The 19,675-nt window shown below is 42.1% G+C and overlaps 1 protein-coding gene across 2 annotated transcripts in view; it reads right to left on the reverse strand.

Annotated features, from left to right (window-relative positions):
* Nucleotides 1–19,675, reverse strand: part of LOC138245677 (START domain-containing protein 10-like) — a 226,587-nt gene that overhangs the window by 59,789 nt on the left and 147,123 nt on the right. For both annotated transcript variants that reach the window (XM_069199488.1, XM_069199489.1), the window contains exons 2-3: nt 9,552–9,699; nt 8,430–8,533 (exon numbers count right to left, since the gene is read on the reverse strand). In XM_069199488.1, the coding sequence (XP_069055589.1) occupies nt 8,430–8,533; nt 9,552–9,699 (252 nt within the window). The remainder of the gene's footprint in view (nt 1–8,429; nt 8,534–9,551; nt 9,700–19,675) is intronic.

Consider the following 19,675-nt stretch of genomic DNA (forward strand, 5'->3'; position numbering starts at 1 on the left):
ATTTCATATTTTTATGTACTTAAACCTGTAGTACTTATTCAGTTGTGGGAGAATTAAATACCTTAGTTTAACTTATGCTTGTGTGATACGGGGCTCTTGCCCCCTACGCATCTTCTGAACACTTATCCCTCTAATTTCGACCTTTAGCCAAGTTATTTAATGTCACGTGGTTATTACACTTGCTCAATAATTACTACCTGCCACTAGGTCTGTAGTACCTAGTGATTTTTTTTTGCATGTATGAGAGACCATCCCACCCCCCTGCTCAAAGGCCTGTGTTTTCCTCGTGTGGTCTTCTGGTAGGTGCTTCAGAATCTCTTATGCATTCTTCCACTTTTGATGACCACGGCAGAGGGAGGCAGACCTGGGTGTATTCTAGAAGGAGGCTGACTTACAAACCACCTTCTTCCAGACTGCACCCACATATTTGCTCCTCTTATTGAAATAGGCCAGAAAAAGAGCTTGCGTTCACTGATCTCGAATGGGTCATCGTAACAATGGCTGCCAGGTTCTGCGTAGGTTCGGACATATTTAGGATCTTGCGTTGTAAGCTTATACTTACTCTGCACCTGAAGGCTCAGTGACCATTTTTAGTGTAATTAAGTATGCCTTATATTACTACACTCACTTCTCTGCTAGGGGCAGGTTTGGATATGTCCTTTGTAAACCATTAATTCCAGAAATACTCTTATGCTTCTTCTAGTTTCACCCTATATTACTCTGCTGCTTTCTAAATGAACGAGTTACAAATTTATTTGTAAAGTTTAAATAATACTTGCTTAGTAACATAACCATTTTGCATTTGAAACACTACAGCTGTAACGTACAGAACTAAGCTTCGTTGGCATAGGCCGAACTAGGCTTTTATTAGGGCTTGACTCCATCTTGTATTCTAAAGCAGCCATATTTTCATCATGCTTTCACTTCTCATTGACACTGAACACACAGAAATGTGCACTGTTGTTTTGTACTGACACACCACTCTTGAAGAGTCTCAGAGAAGTTATTTTGTTAAAATGTTGCCACCAAGGTCACTTTCTGGTTTTGTTCTCTTTAGGTCTATTCGTTTATAAGACTTTAATTGTTTATGTAACTAAACTTTTGCTAACATGCCCAATGCCTTTAGGTGAGAGGGGACATACTGTTATTCATTTAGGGGGATAGTGCAAGCTTGGTGGTATTATATGACTTTTTATAATGCTGTGTTCTGATTTGTTAAAATTAAATACTTTTGCTCACCTTATATTGACTGTGCAATTTCAAAGTTTTCTATGGTGATGTTCTCTATGAAAAGATATGTTTGTGGGAGTAAGCCTTGTCTTTTGGTCTTTTCCCTGAACATCTAGGGATCCTGCCTGATTTTCTATTGCTTTGCTGCAGACTCTGGACTTAGATGCAGCATAAGCAAAATCTGCTTTATTATGCATTCTTATTGATTTTGAGACTAACTATATTTTTGCCTTCTGTATTTTGCTTCAATATGTAATAAACCTTCGTGGTTTCTAAATTACTGATGAGTCTTTTTGAATAGGTCTTGACTCAAACACCTCAGAATTGATTTATTTATGAATTATTTGCTATTTAAAATGGTGTTTTAAATCAGATTTTTAGGCAACGCATTCCACATATTCTTGTGCTCAACACTGTCCCCGATTCCGGACTGTCGGTCACTCTATCATATTAGATGATCTGAATTAACATTGCAGCCAGTGGTCAAAATTTAACTGGCTAATGATCTGTCTCTTCTGTGGGTGACCACCTACTCTGTTAGCAAATATTACCCCATCTTAAGTTTGGTTTTACAGGAGATCTTTCATGGAGCAACCAAGATGCATCTATGGCACCCATTTCTTTATGGCCTACAATCCAGTAGCTCTGGCACCTTGCTCAGGCAACGCCAGCTTGTGCAACTCAGGCTCAATGCACCTCAGGTACATTGTGACAGACCTGTAGGGCAACATGCTTGGGAAGATCTCTCAAGGACATCAGTCATATCTGAAGTTTGCGAAGTACTAGATTTCAGCCCCACCTATGGCTTTTTCCTGCTAAGTATGGTCCCAGAGATGTATTGGATCCACACATTGCTAAGGCTGTCTCGGTGACTGACAAGCTCTGCCCCCCCTTGTCTCTTTTGCAGGGTCTACAAGCTTGATGTACAAAGTGGTTTTAAACCTTAAAAAGCCTGTGGCGTGCCACGTTGCAGGCTTAACATGTGCAAAAACTATTGGCCTGGTGTATGAAAGGCTTTTCATATATGTGACACCAGTGGTTTACAAAATGGCAGGCTTTGCGAGTGTGAAAACGAAATAAGCAGTGTGCTAAAGTGAAATTATGAGCCACAATTGGATTTGTCATTTGCAATGTCCATATTGTGACCTTTGTCATTTGCAAGGAAAAATTACATAAAAGGCAGGTCTCTACTTCCTCGTGACTCGCAATGATATATGTTAGACCTGGAATTGTTTAGTGCGTTTCCCCTGTCTATTTGCCTTCTGACCTCCCGTTTTTATGGTTTGCTGGAATCTGTTGTTGCTGGTGTATTGTCCCTGCCCACTTTACAACTGCTGATCACTGCTAAAGTGCAAGTGCTCCTTATGTAAATTGTATTGGTGATTGGTTTATCCATGATTGGCATATTTGATTTACTGGTAAGTCCCTAGTAAAGTGCACCAGAGATGCTCAGGGCCTGCATCACTGATTGTGCCACCCAAATGAGTAGCCCTGTGAATCGGTTTCAGATCTGCCACTGCAGTGTGCATGTGTTCAGTTTTAAACTGCCAATTCGACACTTGCCAGGCCCAAACCTTCCTTTTTACTACATGTAAGCCACCCCTAAGGTAGGTCCTAAGTAGCCCAATGGGCAGGGTGCAGTGTATTTAGAAGGTAGGACATGTCCTGATGTGTTTTACATGTCCTAACAGTGAAATACTGCCAAATTTGGTTTTCACTGTTGCAAGGCCTATCTCTCTCATAGGTTAACAAGGGGGCTGCCTTTAAATAACTTTTGCGTACAGTTTCCCTTTGGAAGCAGATAGAGATGTGGAGTTTTGGGGTCTCTGAACTCACAATTTAAAAACACATCTTTCTGTAAAGATGTTTTTTAAATTGTCTGTTTGAAAATGTCACTTTTAGAAAGTGGGCATTTTCTTGCTCAAACCATTCTGCGCCTCTGCCTGCTTGTGTATTCCACGTCTGGGTCAGACTGACAGTTGGGCTCTAGACAGTGACACAAAGGGAGCTGGGGTGTAGCCTGCATAACCTGATGGGTCTCCTGGGCCAGAGTGGGGAGGGAGGAGCCAACACTTATACCTGAAAGAGCTTTGCCTGTCCTCACAATGCAGTCTCCAACCCCCAGGTGAGTGCCTGGGGCCAGGCCTGGGTAAGGCAGGATCTTGTCAACAACAGAGAATGTCCTTTGAAGTTTGCCTACTTCAAAGGTAGAAAGAGGTATAAGTAGTGGACCCAAAACCCCAGACTTTTAGAACACTTTTGGCAAGGAGAAGAGCTGAACAGCTGGAGGAGAAGTACTGCCCCTTTGCTGTGTGTGCTTTGCCGGGCTGGCCTGCAGTTGCTGCTTCTGCCTTAAACAGGGCAACAACTAGATTTGCTGTATATCCTGCTTGTGAGGTCTCTCCAAGGGCTTGGAGTAGAGCTTGCCTCCTGTTGGAAGTCTTAGGGATATCAAAGACTTCAGCTTCATCTGCCTACAGCACTGGGAACTGTGTTTTGTGCTGCAACAGAAGAAAAACCACTGGAATATCATCAACGAGGCCGCTGACTCTACTGTGGCCTAATGACACCACAAGGAGCCGTGCCCCACGTCTCACCGCAACCCTGGTCTCACCGACGCCGTCACCGAGTTGCTGCCTGCACCGTGACCTATGGGGACTGCGTGTCACATCGTCCCACTTTGCACGGCTGCCGCGATGCCATCTATGCCAGCGCCCTTGACTTTTCAGCCCGGAGTTCGATCTGCAATGTTTGTGACTTCAAGGGCCAGAGGACTGCCCCACCGACCTCCACAACAGACGCCTGCAATGCCAGCGACACCGCTCTCCAGATCTCATCGCGAGGATCACGACGCCCTGCATTTCCAAGGTACTGCCTGCGGGTCTTCCCGACACCGTAGCTGGCCCGCGAATCTGTGACCGGCCTGAACTGTTGGTTTTGTTGATCACACGCTGTGATGGACCCAAGTGGAGCTATCGACTTCAAGGAACTGTATTTTTAAGTTAATTCTTGCAAAATTTATATCTTTATTACTGTATGTTGGATTTTTCTTGTTTTGGTCTTGTTTTACACAGAAAAAAATTGGCTGTTTTTCTAAAACTGGTGTGGTGTGTGTCCTTTTGTAGTGTTTTCACTGTATGTTATATGCACATGCTTTACACACTGCTTCTGAGATAAGCCCGACTGCTCATGCCAAGTTACCAAGGCAGTGAAGCAGGGGTTATCTGAGCTGGGTATCTCCCTTATCCTGACTAGAGTGAGGGTCCATACTTGGACAGGGTGCAAACCGACTGCCAACTAGAGACATCATTTCTAACAATATATATCAGTGATGTGCAACTGTTACTATGATCACAAACCATTGATGGAATACAGACACCTGAAGGTCTTCCCCTTAAAATAAAAGGTGGCTATTTATGATCAAAATTGTAAGTTGGTGTAGGGGGGGGGCAAATCTTTTGTAATTTCTTAATATATATGGAATATTAATCTGATATGTGCGTGGTAACTCGTATTGAATCACTGAAACTTATTGTTGATGTTACTTAAGAACAGGCTTTGCATGCAGTTCTGTCAAACTAACACCTCAACAAAATCTGTAGCATGGAACTAAGAATATTTTCCAGTGTTGGCACCTTGAGACTAAAAGGGCACAAACGTAGTTCACCAACAGTTAATTATTAAAAAGAGAAAGCCTATGTGACATTACTGATTTATTTGTAGCAGCACTTTGGCAAAGAGCACATCACAGCATAGTCATCACTCGTCTCTAGAATTTCGGGCTGATGACCCCCAAGCTGCCGTATTACAGATCCCTGCACATACACCATAACCCAACATACTCTCCCTTGTTTGGAAAAAACACAGATATTCATCATGTGAAAATCTGTACTACCAATTAGAGGCCTAAATTGGTTACACAAACAAAAGTGGAAAGCAAGGAAAGACAGGCAATACACCAGTGTGAAAGTAAGATAATAAAAAAATCAAGAAAATATTTTCTATGTTTGGTTGAAGATAGAGGGAGGTGAGAAAACATGCCTTACAAAGCTATGGGTGAAAAGAGAAGTATAAGGACTTCTAAACAAAAATCAAAGAAGAAAAAATACAAACTTTTATAGGATCTTGGAGGCTGACAAACAGCCCTCAGATACATCCTTCCATAGGGCTCAATATGAAATTTAGAGCCTCATTTGCAAGAATCTGACGCATCTGCTCTGATGGGTCAGATTTCTTGCGTTGTCCTACGACCCCTAACAATGCCATGAATGCGCTGTATTTACAATACAGAGCTCAATGGTGCTGGTTTTCACAGATGCGCCACAAATGCATGCTAAATTGATGCATTGCTAGACCAGCGTCAAAAATATGACGCTACTCTAGCAATGCGAGGAAGGCTGCCATGGAGAAAAGCCCTGCATCAGTTTAACGCCTACTCTGAGCAGGTGTTAAAATTCTGACACAGTGAAGTTGCAGAACGACGCAGTGAAATGTTGAAAATACTGCATCACTTCTGTGTGACTTTTCCCGAGGGAACGCCTACCTTGCATACATTATACCCAGCACATGTATAACGTGATGCAAGGCTTTACAAACTGATGCATTGAACCCAGTGCATGAGTTTGTAAATGTAGAGGAGTGTAAAGCACGCCACAATTGTGCAAAAAAAAACTAAATAGTGATACAACAGTGGCACAAAGTCCTTGTAAATGGGGACGTTAGAATCCAGTGCCAGTATCAGGCCAGTGCCCCTAATATAGCTATGTTTATGTGGAATTTGGCAGTCTACATGGAACTAGTCTTTCTGTGTAGTAGTATCATGTTTTAAGTACTGTTTTTCAAATTAAAATTCTTCTGGTATGGTATTGTAAAGTAAAAAATGTGGAAAGCTGCGAAGTTTGCACAAACCACCTGCTTCTAAAGTTCCATCAGAAATAGTTTTGCTAGAGATTTTAATGACTGGATTCATTTTTGTGGTAGAACTGTTGTGCAAAGGAGATTCTGTGGATTCTTTCTCTTGCAAAGTGTACAGTTTCCTGATTCTTTATCTGCTGTTCTTCTTAGTCTTGATAGATAAACACATTCAATTTGAAGTGAGAAAAAGATGGAGGAAGAGAAGGGAGTGCAATAGATGGAGAGCAAGAGAAAGACAAAGAGGAAAAGACATAGAAAAAAGAGGGGAGACAATGAGAGAGCGAAGAAAGAGAAAGATTGAGTGAGAAGAAAGACTGAATGAGAAAGATGAGAGAAACAGAGAAAGATAAAGCAGGAGTTAGAGCTACAATGAAGGAGGGACAGAGAGTAGAAGAGAAAAAGAGATTAAGAAAGAACTAAAGAGAAAAGAGCAACAGAGAAAAATAAATCATCGGAGAAGGAGGGAGCAAAACAGAGTAAGAGACACATAAATAAATTGAAAGGGGTATTAGAGAGCAAACAGTATGAATAAAATATGAGTGGACAAATCTTATAATGGATGTGTAGTAAAAGAGCTCAATTAGAGAAACTAGTGCTAGAAATATAAAACATGCATGTTTGAAATGTGGTTGACATGGTGTCGGCCACCTCGAGTTTTATGTGAAATAATAAATAACATTAAAAACATAATTTTGATTTGAAATTATTATTGATTAATTAAATAATGTATTAAATATGGGTTGACTATTACATTTTATTATTATTTATGTATTAGCAAAAGATCTAAGCTTTAGTATTTTTACAAAGTACGGTGTTTGAAATGTTATGATGACTTCATTTAAATTATTTTGTAAACTTTGTGTATTAACTGTACATTGAAAGCTCACAGTGGAAATTTACTGTCTTGTTCCACTTTGTTTATTCTGTACTTTCTTGTGATAACTATTGAAAGTGTTAACAATGGGTCTTAATTTCCAGTATGAAGTAATGTTGGCTAAAGTGTCATGTTCTGGATTATTTTCTACAATTTTATTACTCTGAGGAAACTGGCATCTGGAGAGGAGCATCAACATGGGCCTATGGTGAAGAAAAGTTAAAAACCAAAGAAGAGATGTAATTTAATTGGTTACTCATTGTCAGACCCCATAGTCTTGCCCAATAGGAGTCTAGCTAGAGACCTTTGGGACTTTAATTAGGCAAAGTTCTATATGATGTAATTTAGAAGTTTTTCAATTATGTTCTGAGGCAGTTATGTAGTATTATGTTCAGTTTTATATTTGACTTATAATTTAACAGTTCAGATACCTTAGGCCCAACATTACTGAACTGTTGCCGTTTTCATGTTCCTAATGCTGAAGACCTGCTGTTTCTGTGTTTTGCTGACAAAAACTTTGCTAACTGCTGTTTCCTTTAGAAAAGCTATAACCAATGTGCATTTGTTTTCCTTACAGGTTTCTCTTTAGAAATCCAACCAATTTTTATTAGCGCCATAGTTTAGATGTTTTCCAAATTAATTTTTGCTTTAATTTTGCATGTGACAAAGCCCAGCCCTCACATGCTATTCAAATTAGAATTTGGTAGCAAGGATGTCCAACCCAATAATTGAATTGAATATTTATAAATTGGTTATGATTTATTCAAATGCACAACTAATAAAACCTATTGCCATTTATCAAATAATTATATTGTTATTTTGTATAATTCTTTTGGAGTGTTTAATGCTGATTGCTCCAATTAGGTTAAGATTGTCCAGACATTTTGGTCAGCCTCTGTTGTTTCTGTATTGCTATCATCTGGTTTTGATTATTATTCATGTGACTTTAGCATTGTAAATATAAGGGCAATACATGTTTATATTTTACTAAATTGGTGTGGTGATTCATGGCCACATAGTAATTTACACTCACTATGACATGACTCCTTATTGCATTTTCTATTGTTGTTTATGGCTATTGGATCTTATGGTTTGATTTGATGACCTTATTACTCCTGTCTGAGTCAAAAGATTTGGAGTCGACCTCTGAGGGTATTAGAGGTTACTACCCTATTACATGTCACCTAAGCCTAATCTAGGAGATCAAATGCCCACAGAGGGTAGCAGAGAGTGTTAGAGGAAGAGACATATGGATGGAGGAAGGAGAAAGAGGTAGTAAGAGAGGGAAAGAGATGGAGGGAGAGTGTTAGTAAAAGAAAGACAAAAGGAGAGGATAGAGAACGAGAGCGAGATGAAGAGAGGAAAGGATGTAGAGAAACAAAGAAAGAAAAGGGGGTTGTATGAAGCTCACCGGATGCTTGACAGAATAATTGATGATCATGTAATCATTTCCAAGGGGTAGCCAGGACCTCAACGTCACAAAATCCCTGTTTTTTAGTGGGCTGGGGCACCTCCCTACAAAAAAACACAATAAATAGGAGCATTACGCCACGCTCTACACATTCTGAGCTACACAATGTATATCAGTAGAGTGAAGCAGAAGTTTAGACCCTGCTTTCTTCAAATGCAGCAACATGCTCTCAAATCGAAAATAATTTTCTGTATTAGTACAGGGAGTCCCTCTTTGTGTGAAATGTGTCCCTCACTACTGCACTCAAACACTCCTATTCATCCAAAGTTGAAAGGAGACATTTACATTACCCTACTTCTCTGTTCATCTCATCTCAACCTCTGATGTTAATACTCCGCTCTTGCAGAATCGCCGAGGCAGGCCATGCGTTAGTGGTTAAAAGGATGGGAAAGAGCCTTGAATGGTTCAAGCTTTGATGCTAAGACCACATCTAACACAGTCCCTGATAATGCAAGTTTAGGGTGCTATAGGCCAAAGCGCTACAGTCCTTGTTCTGGAGAATCGGACAGCAACACAGACTCCATGCTTACTCAATGGGAGTCCTTTCTGCTGGAAATGGCATTTAGATGGCCTTTGGTGCCACTCTCATTGGGTTGGAGATACCTCTTCCAGCAGAGACCACCTACTCCTTTCCTACCATCTGCCATTTCTTCTCTTGATAGTGATGCTTTTAAGTCACATTGGGGAGTGGCAGCTTTCATCAACTAACCTTGGTTGTCATTTGATAAGCTGTACCTTCATGTAATGGGGCTCAAGGGCCACCTTTTTGGTCTACAAGCTTTCCTCACATTGTTAAATTAATGGACCCAAACAAACAAGTAAACAGTCTACTATTAACATTTCAAACAGTGCCCAACATTGTTTTTCATAGGTGAATACTATGGTAAGAGTGAAAGAGTCAACATTTCCAGACAAAGCGCACAGTGCCAGTCTAGTGCTTGATGCCTGTATTCTTTGTCACTGTTATTGTGCAAGAACCTTCCTCAGTGCAGGAGGGCATACTAAAATATCTTGCAAGGCCTCCACATTCCTGTATTTTTTATGGAAGGAAAAGAGCCTTACAGGAATAATAACCCACGTCTGCATTGACTGTTAGCCTCCCAATGTCGTATGTCTCAATCATGTTGGTGTCCCATTTCTTCCGGTAATGCGTGTCATGAAGGACATCATAGAGGGTCTCTGCAGAGACATCTTTACAGACAATTCGCATCTGCAAGATAGAATAATGGACAGTGAGATGGAGGGGATTGAGCAGCAAGATGGATGATCATGAAAGCATAACACAAAAATAAATTAAACAGACAAAGTGGACCTACCCCATTATGCACAATGAATTTAATTAGTACACTTTGAGTATTCACAACAGTCACAGCTGAGTAGTTTGTCGACTTACTACAGGCAGCTGGCTTAGCATTGGTGCTTTGGCTCTATTACAGATAAGCCCTCGCAACTCAAGTATGGTAGCATGCGCACTTTCAATTTCAATAACTGCCTAGCCACGGGCATAGCGATTTCTACCTGGTGCTAATCCTTTGTACAATCAAAATGAACAATTTGTAATTAGTGCCACATGACAGCGAGTTAAGCACAATTGCAGGATTGTGTGAAGTACCATTTGAATGGGGGTTTGTGGTAAAAACATGGGAAGAACAGTACACTGAAAATTAGTTTCTTGGTGTAGAACAGAGATAATGGGAGGTGTGGGAGGATTGAGGCAGAACAGACCTTGTTTAATAATGACCTGGCAAGCCAAGAGAGAGGAGCCACAAAGAAATCCTGCTATTTCAGATAAGTTCCACAACATCCTGGTCAGGGTGGCCTTGCAGAAGCAAATCAAAGAATTCTCAAAGTGTGCTTGTATCACCCCCTGGTAATGTAGGCTGAGGTTGACTTAGCATGTGTTTGAGGGGATGAAGAGCACAACAGCACAAACAGTGTAACAGTAACAAATAGCTTAGCAAAACTAATGATAGATAAGCGAGGTTGGGTGAACAACAATCCAACCAATATACTTATTGGTTGGATTGGTGTTCACCACAAGTAATAAAGTCACTAGCTAGGTAGTTCCAGTCAAAATATTCACTAAATTAAACCAGAGTTCAGCACTTAGTAGCTGTGGTGCACAGCAGATAAGCTTAACCTGATGAAAATATGCAAAGCATTTAGAAGTACCAAAAACGTTAAAGTAAAAAACACAACAAAATAAAAATCTCACTCCATTTTATAAAGAGGGAAAACTTTAATATGCAAAGGACACTAAAATGACACAAATCATTTAGAAGTTATGATTTTTTGTAGATGTAAGTGAAAATGTGCCGAGGGAAGTAACACACCAATGGTAGGCAATGGACACAGTAGACCAGGCCAAGCTGCAATTTTATGCCAACTGTGAAAGAGCTTGGGTCAGATTCACCCAGCAGAATGGACCCTGTTTAAAGTCTGGAAGTCAAAACGTCAAAAAATAAATCCAACCTTTTTTCCAGTGCTCAAACAACCAGAAGAGTACACTTTTAAGCCCCCAGGACTTCCGTTCATTCATAGACTCACAGGGTGTTAGGCAGAGATACAGCAGGATCCAGACCAGGTTTAGGTGCAACTGGGCACTTGGGCTCTTTAGAGAAAAAGCATCTTGCAGCTTGTTGTGTCTCTGTACTCACAAAGAGGGTCAGCCAACTGACCCTTGGAGTCCACGTTTGTGTCCTCAGTACAAGTAGGAGCAGTCCAGCCCTTCGGCTCTCCTTACAGGTTTCAAACAGCAGGCACAGACCTTCTTATGTATTTTCACAGGCCAACAATGTGTTCTGAGGAGTTTCTTTGGGATACCACATTTATACCTGGCATCACCTAGAGGGTGGGGTGACTCATGGGCCCTCCCTAGTAAATGGGGTAAAAGATCCCAGACCTACCAGCTTTTTCAGTGGTTTCTGTTTGCTTTAGCCCAAACAAACTCAAAATGCTATGAGCTAGAGCAATGCCAAGATGGCCAAAGTCTTCAGCCACGATAAACTTGGGCTTTGAAGGATGGGCTGTGTAAGAGAGAGTACTATGGAAATTACCAGTGTCCACTCACAACAAATAATAAAATCCAGTTTGAAGCAGGCCCTATATCCATAACAACCCAGGAGACAGAGGTCTGCTAAGGCGAAAAAGCAGAGTGCCCCATCACTAGAGAGGAGATACTCATCCTGTTTGCTCCCTCTTAAGTGCGGCAAAGTGTGACATGTGACTAAAAACTGAACTGTCAGGCAGAATTATAATTAGGGTGCCAACAGGATGGTAGGCCTCCAACCTTCTGAGCTCTAAGGAGTCATCCCTGCCCATTCAGGTTAACCTGTCAATCACAGGTGTGTAGCACCTGGAAGGAATTCAGGACCTAATTCACACCTTATTTGCGCCAAATACAGGCTGGGAGAAGCTGGAAAGTTAATACAAATTAGCCACCAGGAACGTCGGGCAGAAATTTCTTTTTTTAAAGATACGTTCCTTAATACTTTTTTAATATCCAACTTCATCATTGGATTGGATTTTTAATATCTGATAGTATAGTTGCTTGATTATTTTTCTAACTGATCCCATTTCCAAGTACTGTAATAGTAGTTCAATCTGTACTCAGATTTTCTACATAGGACAACTGGACCTGTGAAAGAAAATTACGGTCTTGTGACTGTAGCTACATGGTAGTATTAATTTGGTGCAACTCCCACATTTAATTACCATAGCACCCTACCTTGTAGGCTTCAAGGCCTGTAGTGAAATTATTTATTAATATTTAAAGGGGAGGGGGTGTACCTGTCAAAAAGAGTTATTTTAACAGGTTGCACTGGAGATTTAAACTGCAACAGTCAGGCTACAGTGGTACGTCTGAAGTCATGCTTTCCTGTTTATGCTTGTAGACCACACAATATGTTCTTCAGTGCACAGGCGACATTTAACTTTCAGTGCCATTGGTTCAATTTCTACACCATATGCTATGGCTTCATGGGACAGTTAAACATGCCTACATGTTTTAGGGGGCAGAGTACATACACTGGGCACTGGACAACAGTCAGGAAAACAAGAATAAAATTCAGCTGAAGATGTGGGGGGGATGACCATGAATAAAGAGTAAATAAAAATATGCTCAAATCTATTCATCCAACTTAAGAATGGCCAACTCGTTTGAGATGCTATGTTCTCTTCACTAAACTGGTATTGCAGTATACAATACTTTATTACCACTTTTGCAATTAAGCTGTAGCAATGTGACATTTTAAAATATACTTTTTCAACTGCAAATTACGTACACCTTTTAATGTGTACTAGGCTCCATGCCATTGCGTAAAAGTTATGAATTTGGTAATTTAATGCAAAGAGATTAGATCTCAAGGTACGATCTTTAGACATTTGCATATAACCATATTTGTCTAAGGCCAACACAACTGCACAAAAATGGCAGTTGAACTGCAATGGCGCTTCTGCTGGTGCCCCTGTAGGATAGCTGGAGAGATGCAGGCAACTTTCATGTATCGGACATGTTTTATGTATGCACTTTACGCAAAATTGAATGGTTTAGAATTAACATGAGTGCATGTATATCCTGTCTTACACTTCCTCAGAAGTCAAATGCGGTCACATAAAGCTTTAAGGGTAAGGTGCTCACAAATATACTTGAAGCAACAAAGTAGTACATTCTCTAATATGTTGATTTTGTACATACTTTTTACCAAGTATTTCTCGTGCCCGGCCACAACCATTTGTATTTTTGGAAAACGGATCAGTCACAAAATTGTTGAAAAACCACTGCTTTAATATAAACCACTAGAACTGGAGACACACACCTGGGGCTGTATCTTGATCAGGTGCACTGTCTCAGGGCAGAGGCGAACACGTTCGTTTGCCTCTGAAGAGTCTAAAGTGTATATATATATAACTTGGAAAAACTCCAAGTTAATGCTTGAACCTTAGACAGAACAAGTCAAAAACTGTGAGTCGAGATTGCCTCTTTTTGTTTCTGACTCGTTCTGAGTAGTATGTAGGGATACCTTTACTCAGCAACTGGAAAGTGACAGTTGTCCCGCCCCCTCGGAAATGACATCACATTCATTACTGGGACTACTGGTGACCCTAAGAGCCCACCCTGGAATTGACGTAGGTGTAGGGGTGTCACGTGGGTTGGGACATCATGAGGTCATGTGTTAGTCATGTGCCAGGGTCCTAGCACCTGTGTCTAGGTCTATGGGCTGTGTAAAATGGGGGCCATGCTGGTGTGCATCCTGTTTCTGCACCCAAGAGTAGAAGTCTGGACATGCCAGACATTCAGGACCAAGTGGCTGCTTCGGTGCCTCCTGACAGGGCGGAGCATTGAAAATGTAAGGCCAAACCGCCACACTGCTGGCTAATCCAAAAAGGAGGGGCAGGGCAAATGTTGCTTTTGTTAGAGCCAGCCAATCACTTTAGAAATGTAAACATAAAAAATATGCTTGTTCCAAAATTCCCACGACTAGGACTTAAGGGTGTTCAGCAGATGTCAAAGTATAAAGAGACCAGGCAATTTAAAAAAGTTTGGAGATAGCCAGAAGACAGGCAATGCAAACCTAAAACAGATGTAGCCCTAAGAGTTCCTAGGCCAGGGTTCAAAGGTGTTCAGCAGATGTCAAAGTATAAAGTGACCAGGAAATTTAAAAAGTTTTGAAATAGCCAGAAGACAAGCAATGCCAACCTAAAACAGATGTCTACTTATAAGCCCCACCCAACACAAAGCCTAGGCATAATTAACACAATGAGGCTGGTATAAAAGCCCCCACACATTCAAAGACCTCTTTTTTTCTGAAGTACATATTTGAAGTTTGCAGGGAGCAGACACCATCAGGACCTCAAGGCTGAAAACATGAAGGGCAGAGCACAGACTGGTGATGCTAACCCTCTTCTACTTAGGGCCTGTAATGATGTGTTGCACGTGTAGTGTATGCTCTATTGTAGTTTAACCTAGACATTACCCCTCTGCCTTTCTAACTATGCCCAGTGAGAGCATAACGCCAATGTTTTTACTCAGAGTTATCAGAGATATACGTTCATAAGGTGTTGAAACAGTTGTTTCATTTTTAGAGGTGTACAGTATGTTTAAAGGTGTAAAAACGGGTTCTGGTAAAAATAGAACGGTTTAAATTTATAGTACAATATACATGATAATTAAATGTGTTTTTAAATATTAAAAGCCCTAGATATATAGTTAGGCCCGTACAATATTACTACTATGCTGTTTTTAAAAAAAAAGGTTTATCAAACACTGTATTTTTAAAAAGGTTATTAGCAGTGTCTGCTTTAGGGTAGGTGATGATGGGGATTGGGTGGAGCTGGCCACACTGAGTAGCTATGTTTAGCAATAACTTGTTAATCTAACAATGAAAAAACACATACTGAAAACTTCCATGGGTGTCCAGCCTTCAGGAAGAATTTATAATGTTGTGATAACACTTGTAATTAACCTTTATGCTACACAGAGAGAAAAGGGTGTTTAGTCTAGAGGCAGCTTTGACTTGTCATAAAGTAGCACCGAGGGTTAATATAGAAGCTGCAAAGAACAGAACTTTATGTTTATAGGGTTAGCAGTGTGGATTAGTAAAACAAGCCCTGACAAGCGCAGTAAAACATATGTAATGGTGGCCAGGGGACCAGGGCCACGCGTGGTCCGGGTCCCCAAGCCTCCATAACAAAAGTGTTGTTAGGTCTGGGTCCCCAACCCCAGCCCTAATGTCTACCTGTAAAAGAGGCTGGGGACCCAGGCCGAGCACGATCCGGGTCCCTGGCCTCCATTACAAAAGTGTTGTTAGGGCCGGGGCCCCAAACCGAGCCCTAACTGTGTATATGTAAAGGAGGCCGGGGACCCGGCCACGTGCGGTATGTGTCCCCAGCCGCCACTACAAAAGTGCTGTTAGAGCCAGGGCCACGGTTCTGGCCCTAACTGTGCATTTGTAATGGAGGCCAGGGACCCAGGCTGCACGCGCCCCGGTTCCTGGCCTCCATTACAAAAGTGCTGTGAGAGCCAGGGCAGAGGTCCCAGCCCTAACTGTGCATTTGTAATGGATGCAGGGGACCAGGGCCGCACGTGGTCCAGGCCCCCAGCCGCCATTACACAAGTGCTGTTAGGGCCCGGGCCGCAGTCCCGGCCCTAACTGCGCATTTGTAATGGAGGTCAGGGACCCGTCCCGTCCCCGGCCTCCATTACAAAAGTGTTGCTAGGCCTGGGGCTGGAGACCTGGCCCGATCACGGCCCTAACAGGCATGTAAATAAGGGTGGCTGGGGACCCGGACAGCGCGCGGCCGGGCCTGTGGCCGACCTTACATAGAGGCATGTCAGGGCTGAGGCAAGGACTCGGGCAAAGCGTTGTCTGGGTCCCTGCCCTCCATTATATACGAATTGTTAGGGCCGGTCGGAGAATCCGACTGGCCTGAACAGATCGTTTGTAATGGTGGACGGGGACCTCAACAGCGATCGGTTGAGCCCCTGCCCCAACCCCCCACATTAACCCCAGCTTACCTCATAGTAGGGGTCTAAATATATCATTTAAGCCCCAGTAGGGGTACGCATAGGTTATTTAATTGTACCCTCTGAAGTGGGGGTTAAAGACTAGACAACAGTGGGGGCCCGCAATGGGGCCCCTTTACATATCTTTTTGAGGGGCAAATGGGGACCCTCAGACCTGGGGGACCAAGTGGTATCCATGGGCTTGAGGAGACCAGCAGGAACTCCATGTGCAGAATGGCTGTGCCTCAGATGGCTCCACCCTTCTTCCTAGCAAGGTAGCCCCACTCCCACACATAGTTGAGAGCTTAGAGAGAGGGTGAGAACCTGGAACAGATTCCAGAATCCAGTAGCCAATCTAATGTACATAGATACATACATATATATGTAAATTAGCTTAATTTTCAATTTTTTTCAAATTGTTATGTGGTATATGTTATAGTGTTCTATAATTATGAGGTGGTGTATTACAAGGACTATAAATTATATAATGTGTGTAAATAGGCTTTGGAAGGTTCTGGAGCCACAAATATTGTCCTATTGAAAGAGCCCTACATCAGATGTTACGCATCAGCATCACCATGTGGTTTTTGTATATATTTTTGCGGGGGGATAAAAAGCTAGTGTGTTTGAGAAATGTGAACAATAGTTTTTTTTCTGTATGGTACTTTCAGAACATATGTATGGATTGGGAGGATACTTAACATCTAGCATCATGAGAGAGCAGGCTTAAAATTTATTTTATTTTTAATTGCATATGTAAAACAATCTTGATTGTGACATATGTATTAGTATATACCTCTAAAAGTGTGTGTATACCCTGATAATTATTAAGGCTTATAGTCATGAGGAGTGGTAACGCTTCAACTAATATTTATCTGCATGGTTACCTTGCAATTATGTATATAGCTTAAAAAGCATTAAGGTTTTAAAGTCCTTTTTTTGTCTCCTCTGTACGTAGGATCACCAAGAGCAAATGCTGTTCCATGAGGAAATGGATGCCTTGCAACAAGGTATATGTATCTACAGATTTATAGTTCAGAGACCCGTGTCATCATCCATCCTAAACAAAGATGTCTTGATTGTTATTTGTTTTGCATTTTTGCCATTAATGGTTTCCTATGTGTTTGTGTGCTTTTACAAGTTATGAAGCTGAGCTACAGCTGGCAGTTGGTGCTCTACAACAAATCCTCCCCGCTCAAGATGGTCCAGGCACACTGTCTCAGGATGCAGCTTTAGCGGGTAAATAAAATGAGTCCTTGTGTAAACGCTGTGAAAACCTAAAAAGCCCCATAAAAACAGCATAGCAGGCACCCTCAGAGAGCATGTATAGTCTGTGTATTATATTGTAAATTCTTTTTTTTCCTCCAGGCCCTCCTGCGGTAGAAGCGACTCCCATGGTAACGACCCAGAATGTAGTAGGGGTAACTCAAAAGACGGTCTGCAAGAGGAAGTCCCCAGCGTATAAGGAAGGTCCACCTATATAGAGAAGGCCCCTCACATTGGAACACCGCAGGTGAGCTTTTAGAAACTGTAGAGCCAGATTTATTCAATCCTTAGGGTCTCGCAAACCCCTTTCACCTCTAGGATATCGCTGCTATAGAAACACCTAATATGTATTTTGTTATCTTTACATCTTAGAGTCATCGCAAAAGAATTCTGGTGGGGTGGAGTCTGCCATCAGGCTAGCATCGTCTTTAAAGGACAACAACGTGACTCTTCAAAACTCCAAGACACCAGCAGCATCCATGAACAACGCAGGGCTCAAGGACAAACCGTGCACCGGCTCTACAGACAGATGTCATGGACCAGGTACAGTCCTTAACTACACCACACCAACAGAAATAAAGGCTGTGCCCAGTACCATGAACACTTCTACAGTCACTACCTATGTACAAGGGTTTGGCCATTTGACAGCTTAGCGCTTGTAGCCTCAGGCACACACCATCCTGTACAATGCAGAACCTATGGTTGGGACCCTACTCAGTGCAACAAGCCTAAAATAAATCAGTTGTCTTTAAAGAACCGTAAGAAGAAGCTGCAGACCCCTGAGCTACAAGCCTTGCCTTTAGACCCGTCTTTTAAAAATGTTATTAAGGCTCAGACTGTTCCACTTGGCCCTGAGCGCTCTAAATGCTCAACGTTTGAAGAGTCTAATATAGTGGAGTCTTTTGACGCCCTAGTACCACCAGCCCGTATAACTAGCCCTCAGATTTTACATGAGACACACATTAGAACAGATAGGCCCATAGAGGATCCTTATTCTGGGTGTATAGGACTTCTAAAGGCACTAGCGGGTCTGGTAGAGAGTTCTAAAGCCACAGCAACACCATGTGACCCTTCTAACATGCCTACCAAAGGGTTGCAATCAAAAGGGTCTCAATCACCCACACCCAGCCACAGCCCTTCCTATTCATCAGAGGCCTTGAGTTATGACCAGCATTTAACTTCTCCATGCCTGATGTCACCAACTACACCCTCTGGATCGTACGACCCCACCAGACCGACACCAAGTGCCTGCGCGCAATGGTCTTCACCCTCCTCCTTGATATACCCTGACAAAAGTACAGGCTGACAAAAGTACAGGCTTTAGGGCAGGGTATTGACAGTCCTTTGTTCACACAAAATCTGAGTTTTGGAACTCCATCTAGCGATGATCAGCCCTCCGAAGCACCGGGGTGTTCACAATGGGGCCCTGTTCTATTGACCCGTCCAGACCCACCCATTCAAAAAGGGCTTATTGAGGGTAACAGTGATCAGACCACTGGGGTGGCTCGGGGTAATATATATCACACAGCTAATGACACACATAGCAGAACAAAATGTGGCGCTGTGACCCCCTACAGGGTTTTGGAAACATATCTGAAAGAAATCCAACAGGCTGTTAGGAAACTAAAATCATGCCTGAACCTCAAGACCTCAAAACTGGGGAAGTTGGGGGTCGATACCAGATCCTTCAGACCATCCCAGAGAGCGTTAATCCTATGGTTAGCAAGGTGTAGAAGGGAGATGGTCATAGCTTGTGAATCAGCCAAGGTCGACATAGACAATATATTGGCGTGACTAGGCAACCATGTCACCCTAAGGATTGTAAGATCCGCTTTTTGTAATAAGAGTGTTGATAGGTCTAAATATAAAAATAAAATCCTAGACATACTCACTAAGGCTCTACGGCTCTTATGCGCACTCAAAAGCAATAGGGCGGTGGAACCCTCCAACAAATCCTTAAACGCCTCAGAATCCAGCAACTTGATATTTAAAATGGTCCCTGTTAGGTCCCAAGACATAAAGACTGTAGGGAACAGCCCAAACATTGGCTATTTTAGGACCTCAAGGGCTGTTGTTCAGAGCACAGTAGTACCCCAGCACCCTGATAGGTCCTTAGCAATGGTTGCCGCAGGTAAAGTTGCTGTCACACAGCCTGTAAATACAACAACTGCTGTTCAAATAGGCTATGGGCGCTTACCTATAAACAAGTGGTCTTGTAATAAGCAGAAGTGGGCTAGTAGCGCTAGACAGTGTTGGTGTCTAGTAAGGAAATTAAAGAAAGCCAAACTATGTGTTACAAGGCGGTTTAAAAACACTCCAGCACAGAGCATTAGTTCACTACCACAGAATGACACTCAATGATGCCATACCTGATAGCAGTGATCCTCAAGCTGAGGATTCAGAACCTGTGTTTTTG

This window comes from Pleurodeles waltl, chromosome 7 (assembly GCF_031143425.1).
Source record: "Pleurodeles waltl isolate 20211129_DDA chromosome 7, aPleWal1.hap1.20221129, whole genome shotgun sequence".
Classification (NCBI taxonomy): domain Eukaryota; kingdom Metazoa; phylum Chordata; class Amphibia; order Caudata; family Salamandridae; genus Pleurodeles; species Pleurodeles waltl.